A 7743-nucleotide genomic window follows, 5' to 3' on the forward strand; every position below is an offset into this window, starting at 1 on the left:
CCATACTTAGCTTTGATTAGAAATGACATATAAAAATAATATTTCTAAACATGTATGGAAGCAAAATACAACTAAGGTAGATGTTGGAAAAAGTGTGCAAGTTGAGATAATATATATAAATAGATTGACTTATTCAAATGACTTATGCAACCATTCACAGTTGTAGTGCTTAGAATATTATACATGTATGTCACTTATGTTCTGTTTTTCATTTTTGTTTCGCTTTTACAGTGATTTTCTGACTTTGTCTTCTCTCTGTTTCCAGTATATGTATTTATGTAGTTTTGCCATTGTCTATGTGTTATAAAATGAAATGAAAAAAGAGTATATATTCTGTAAGGTTTATACACAGCCAGACTCACCGAGAAAACAACTTGAAGACTATACAGTGAAGAGAACGACACTCCACACACTGGCAGAAGCAGCAACACACAGGCATACGCCATCTGCATACAGAAGAGTGCTTTTATCAGGTGGTTTAAGATACGGTTGAAGACAAAGCCCCCTAGTGTTCGACTGGCGATTACAGCCACGCCGTACACGATGTAGAGGGGAGGTATCTCCGAAAGGGTCAGCCCCACACTCTGGGCGTAGGCAGGGAAGAGAATGATGGTGATGGAGAAGCCAGCCTCCAGCAGCAGCTGGTTGAGGTACAGCACCCACAGCAGTCTGCTGCACAGCACGTGCTTCAGGCGTTGTCTGGAACCCACCACAGAGCAACTTTGACACCTCACAGAACAGAAGAAACAGATTCATCATACTTACTGCTTCAAGAACAACGTCATGACCATGATACCACTTCTGTTGAATTCAAGATCATGATTGTGTGGAGAGATTACATATGATGCTGTCTTCCATTCACGCCTGGAAAATGTCAGAAATGTGTTCTTATCAAGTTATAAATGTAGGCCACACACACACACACACACACACACACACACACACACACACACACACACACACACACATACACACACACACCAAACAAACAACAACAACAAAACAAAACAGAAACTAAACGTGGACTATCAACATAGCATGACAAGTGATCCTAAGGCATGTTTTCTCTGGTATACTGTCAGAAGAGAATGAAAACAAAAAAACAAAAAAACAAAACAGAACAAAAACAAAACAAGAAACACATACAAACCACTCAAAAGACTGTCAACCTTATTCATGAATGTCTAGCAGGGCCGATAAACGAAGCATCAAACCAATAAGCTGGGAAAGCAGTCCAAAAAACTAAATAACTCCGTCGTCTCTGAACGCTAATAAAAGTTCAGGATCCCTTTCAATTTAGAAAACGTCACAGAAACAATATTACAAAACCTGTCCGTATCGCATGACCTACCAACCTTCAAGCCCAGAACTGACCTGATGTTTGCTGACTTGACGTCCTCCATGCTCAACGCTACGGACCAGTGACTCAGCATCATGCTGCCAAACTCAGTCATCCCCAGCACTGACCGTGACTCCACCATGACCCCCACCTCTGACCTCTGCCCTCCCTTCCGGACAGCATTGTCCACCTCGTGTGGGGGCTGGGTGTGCAGCAGGTAGAAGTGAGGCTTGTGTCGTGAGGAAAGAACAAAGAGGCCAACACGCAGATCTGAACACACACAGTTACAACACGACGTGGACACTCACCAGACATCACCTCCCACTGTCACACAGCGTGATGACGACGTTTGCTGGAAACGTGACCTCCACATTTTCCCTTTAAAGTTTGCAAAAAGTTCCATGAACATATGTAGCTGTGACTGGCGTGGGATGAAGAACATTATGCTTGCTGCCATATCAAAACTCGTAATACGTAAGAACGATTCTGCTGAGTTTTGCCGACATACACTAAAGCAAACATAACACAGCAACAAAGCATATGGGCAAACATCATGTATGTCAAAAACTGATTATTCTCTTACGTGTTCCAGCAGATTCAAACTAATTAAACGCAGACCATTTAATAGGTATGTATTCCTACCGCACAGACGACATCTTTATACCCTGAAAAACTTTGACATTATCATAATATTTCAGTTGAAATTACTAAGCTAAGAAAATCAAGTTGAATGTTCGGTAGGTTCTGTCACCGTGTGTGTTCATTTTATGTGCATGACGACTGTTTCAATCAATATAAACTACATCTGCTATCACGTTGCAAGCTGCAAAAACATTTTAAGATTTTGGAGAAAAACACAAAATGCAGTTTCAAAGTCATTGTACGGCAACAACTGGATTTGATTAACTACATATGGAACACACACACACACACACACACACACACACACGCGCGCGCGCGCACGCATGCACGCACACGCACGCGCACACACACACACACACACACACACACACACACACACTAAAAATCAATTCATTTTGTTTCCGTCATGAACAACAAAGGAAACAAGTATGAAGGAAAGTGAACTCCAACCTGAGCCATGACACAGCCAAAGTAGGCCATAGCGAATCGCCAGCCGTAGTATTCTATCATCCAGCCCACGAAGTAAGGTGCTCCCAGGATCCCCACACCAGGAGCTCCCAAAGAGATCCCACTGACTACTGTGCGGAACTTCTGGAAGTAGGTGCTGACCACTGTCACTGCAGGTGTGTAGCACAGACCAGTCCCCACCCCTGGACAGCACAGGTAGAGGCAGGGTGGTCAGTCTGCTGTCATTTGACATCAAGACTGCAATTTCTTGAAACAGAGAACATGTTTCAGTAAATGACACGGATACTAAACATAAAGACTTCCTGGATGACAATTGTTTTCAATCAAATATTTATCAGCAACTGACTGGCGAAGCGATGTGAAAGGGAGTTTCTGATGCTGAATGAATGGCAATTCCCTTTTGTTTATGTATTCATCTACCTACTTCTATCAAAAATATTCATGCCATGATGTCGAGTCACAAATAGTAGTCTTAGCAAGGCACAGACTACAAAGCAATTATCTACTTTTGCTGACAGGAAGATGGACACTGCTTTGGGAGCTGTGGAATGGTTTTACAGCACGTGGTGTCAGGGTGTAGTTACCACAGACTATTCCATAGAAGAAGAGCAGAGACAGGAGGTGCCTGCAGAAGCTGGCGGCCATCAGTCCCACACAGACCATGGCGGCCCCAGTCATGACGGCCAGGCGGGGAGTCACCAGGTCGCTGAGGATCCCTGCCACAGGGCCTACAGCCACACACCTCACCATCAACATGACACAGGGCCTACAGCCACACACCTCACCATCAACATGACACAGGGCCTGTAGCCACACACCTCACCATCAACATGACACAGGGCCTGTAGCCACACACCTCACCATCAACATGACACAGGGCCTGTAGCCACACACCTCACCATCAACATGACACAGGGCCTGTAGCCACACACCTCACCATCAACATGACACAGGGCAGCCACACACCTCACCATCAACATGACACAGGGCAGCCACACACCTCACCATCATCATGACACAGGGCCTGTAGCCACACACCTCACCATCAACGTGACACAGGGCCTGTAGCCACACACCTCACCATCAACGTGACACAGGGCCTGTACCCACACACCTCACCATCAACATGACACAGGGCCTACAGCCACACACCTCACCATCAACATGACACAGGGCAGCCACACACCTCACCATCAACATGACACAGGGCCCGTAGCCACACACCTCACCATCAACATGACACAGGGCCTGTAGCCACACACCTCACCATCAACATGACACAGGGCCTACAGCCACACACCTCACCAGCAACATGACACAGGGCCTACAGCCACACACCTCACCATCAACATGACACAGGGCCTGCAGCCACACACTTCACCATCAACATGACACAGGGCTTGTAGCCACACACCTCACCATCAACATGACACAGGGCAGCCACACACCTCACCATCAACATGACACAGGGCCTGTAGCCACACACCTCACCATCAACATGACACGGGGCCTACAGCCACACACCTCACCATCAACATGACACATGGCAGCAACACACATCACCATCAACATGACACAGGACCTACAGCCACACACCTCACCATCAACATGACACAGGGCCTGTAGCCACACACCTCACCATCAACATGACACAGGGCCTGTAGCCACACACTCACCATCAACATGACACAGGGCCTGTAGCCACACACCTCACCATCAACATGACACAGGGCAGCCACACACCTCACCATCAACATGACACAGGGCCTACAGCCACACACCTCACCATCAACATGACACAGGGCCTACAGCCACACACTTCACCATCAACATGACACAGGGCCTACAGCCACACACTTCACCATCAACATGACACAGGGCCTACAGCCACACACTTCACCATCAACATGACACAGGGCCTACAGCCACACACCTCACCAGCAAAATGACATATGGCAGCCACACACTTCACCATCACCATGACACAGGGCCTACAGCCACACACTTCACCATCAACATGACACAGGGCCTACAGCCACACACTTCACCATCAACATGACACAGGGCCTACAGCCACACACCTCACCATCAACATGACACAGGGCCTACAGCCACACACCTCACCAGCAACATGACATATGGCAGCCACACACTTCACCATCAACATGATATAGGGCCTACAGCCACACACCTCACCATCAACATGACACAACACAGTAATGCTGGCACTAGAAATACTGAGGAGGAGGCCTTTTTTATTTTTATTTTTTAGACTTGTTAGTACAACGCACGCGCGCGCGCGCGCGCGCGTGTGTGTGTGTGTGTGTGTGAGGGAGAGAGAGCGAAACAAAAGTATAGAGATAAACAGAAAGAGAGATATAGAGAGAAGGGGAGACATAGATAGATAGATAGATAGATAGATAGATAGATAGACAGACAGATAGATAGATATATAGATAGATGGAGGAAAAGAGTGAGAGAGAGAGGGAGAGGTAGAGAGACAGACAGACAGACAGAGACAGAGCAGAGATGTCTTGTAAAAAAAGAAGAACAATAAGAAAGAGGGAAATAATGAGAAGAAAACGGAAGCAAAAATATGCGTACACGGGTGTAGATCGACTTTTTGTCTGCTACGTTCTCTCCTGGGCTGCGTCTCTCTCTCTCTCTGTCTGTCTCTGTCTCTCTCTCTCTCTACCTCTCTTCTCCCCTCATCTCTCTCTCCACCCCTCCTCTCTCATTCTTTTTCTCTCTGCCCCCCCAAGCCCCCTCCCCGCAACCCCCCCTCTCCCCCACCCCCTCTCTCTTGAGGGTCACTGAACATATATTTCTGACTCCGGAAGTAGTGTTAATGACTATTTCGTATTTTCCAAAGACCTTTTTCTATGGTATGCGACTCGTGTGAGATATACATTTCTGAGCGAATAGAATCAGATCATAATTATGCATGTAACACACACACTCTCTCTCTCTCTCCTGCCCTCTTTCTCCCCCCTCTCCCTCTCCACCCGTCTTCTTTCACTCTTTCTTCCCCCCCCCTCCCGACCCCCCCTCTCTCTCCCCCTCTCTCTTGAGGGTCACTGAACATATTTCTGACTCCGGAAGTAGTGCTAATGATTATTTCATATTTTCTAAAGACCATTTTTCTACGGTATGCGACTCGTGTGAGATGTACATTAATTCTGAGGGAATAGAATCAGATCATATGTCTGTAACACTGTATGTAGTTTTTTCCAAATCTAAATATATTGAATGTACATGAACAACTAGTGTTCAATTCATAGAAAAGTTTGTACGGAACGATGAGAATGCCCTGTTGTTTGGTGACAGCCTGCGCTCAGAGTCAACTTGTGTACAAATTGATGCTGCGACGGCAATGATTGACGTTGACATAAACACTGCACTTAACATGTTTAATGAATGTTTGAAAGGATGTGCTGAATGTATGAAAAAGCGCGTACCTGTTAACAAAAATGAAAAATCTGATCATTGGTTTGATAAAGAATGTGCAATTTGCAGAATAAATGTTAGGAGATCATTACGAAAATGCAGACGTTCGTCAGACAAAACAGTTTGTCATGAATATAATATAAAAATGCATGAGTATATAATGTTATTGGCGAGAAAAGAAAAGCAGTTCAATTGTTTATTGTTAGATAAATTAGAAACTTCAGTACGTAATCAGAAAGAGTTTTGTAATATTGTTAATAAGACATCATTTAAGAGAAAACAGCTACGAAATAGTAACTGTATCGATAGCTGGTTCAATCATTTTAAGTCATTGTTAGAGAAAGAAACACTAGATGATAATGCAAACGAAGCTCTTTGTGATGATGATGATACTGATGGGTTCATGAACCGTCCAATTTCGAAGGAAGAAATCTTAGTTGCTTCTAGGAAATTGAAAAATCGTAAGGCAGCCAGTCCTGATGGTATCATCGGTGAACTGTATAAAAACTCTTATGATCAGGTTGTTCTTTTTTTTTCTAAAGCTGTTTAATACTTTATTTGATAATGGTGTCTTTCCTCAAAACTGGGTAGAATATATTGTTGTATCATTATTTAAGAAAGGCGACATGAATAGTCCAAATAACTATAGAGGTATTACTCTAAGTGACATCAGCAGCACGTTATTCAGTATAATCATAAATGCTAGATTGCAGGAATGGGTTCATGAACACATTACAGGTGAGCATTAGGCTGGGATTAAGATAGGTTATTCAACGATCGATCATATGTTTACATTGTTAGCTTTGATACAGAAACAGTTCTCTCTAAATCGTAAATCTTATGTAAATTTTATATACTCCGAGAAGGCAGTTGATTCCATAAACAGAATTTTGCCTTGGCCAGTCTTACTAAAATGTGGTGTGAAAGGTAAATTATATGAATGTATCAGGAGTATGTATGATAGTGTTAAATGTAGGATTAGGTGTGGCGCTCAGATAACATGTTACATTAACTCGATTACCTCGTAAAGCTTATAGAATGTTGTTTGAACTAGATAGTAGAGGGGAAAAGTACTGGATATCAGATATATGTGTTTGCTTGAGTGTGGTTTTGGTGACGTTTGGTTGAACCAGGGTGTTGGTAACGTAAATGGATTTGTCAATGTTTTAGACAGCGTTTGATTGATTGTCGATGGCAGAAATGGCATGATCATATTCAGGGTAGTGAAAGATTTAGCGTATAAAAAAGATATAAAACAATATTTAATGCTCAATATAGATAAACATTTAAGATGTATGACGACAAAATTTAGGTTGGGTGTATCTAATTTGCCTGTACATTATTGTAGATACAGAGAACTTAAGGAAAGATGTCTGATTTGTCCATCATGTAAAACATTTAAGGAAGATTAAATACATTTTGTTTTATGCTGCCCAGCCCTTCGTGAGATTAGACTAAAGTTTATTCCACACAAGTACTATATACTACCAATATCCGTCTGCCTTTAAGTTAAGTCTTCTGATGTCATCCACAAGACAACGTGACGCGCATAATCTATCGTGTTTCACATATAAAGCGTTCAAACTTTAATTGTAATCTCGTAGTATGTCATGAACTTTTGTTTCTCATCTCAAGTGTTATTTTGTTGAAATCTGATTTTGTTCCTGAATGTTTTGTAATAGTATTTGTTCACTTACCCCTTCATGCGAGGCTATGGCCTGATGAATAAACCATTCGCATTCTCTCTCTCCACCACCCCTCTCTCTCTCCCCATCTCTCTCCTCCCCGCCTCTCCCTTTCTGCCCCCTCCTCCTCCCTCTATAACCATTCATTTTCTTATTGCAGCA

The 7743-nt window shown here is 43.5% G+C and overlaps 1 protein-coding gene across 1 annotated transcript in view; it reads right to left on the reverse strand.

Moving 5' to 3' along the window:
* Nucleotides 1–1450: 1450 nt before the first annotated feature.
* Nucleotides 1451–7743, reverse strand: part of LOC143276035 (monocarboxylate transporter 14-like) — an 8649-nt gene continuing 2356 nt past the window's right edge. Inside the window, exons 4-6 of the mRNA XM_076580422.1 lie at nucleotides 3034–3177; nucleotides 2432–2631; nucleotides 1451–1609 (exon numbers count right to left, since the gene is read on the reverse strand). Of these exons, the coding sequence (XP_076436537.1) occupies nucleotides 1451–1609; nucleotides 2432–2631; nucleotides 3034–3177 (503 nt within the window). The remainder of the gene's footprint in view (nucleotides 1610–2431; nucleotides 2632–3033; nucleotides 3178–7743) is intronic.

Source organism: Babylonia areolata, chromosome 31, assembly GCF_041734735.1.
Source record: "Babylonia areolata isolate BAREFJ2019XMU chromosome 31, ASM4173473v1, whole genome shotgun sequence".
Taxonomy (NCBI): Eukaryota; Metazoa; Mollusca; class Gastropoda; order Neogastropoda; family Buccinidae; genus Babylonia; species Babylonia areolata.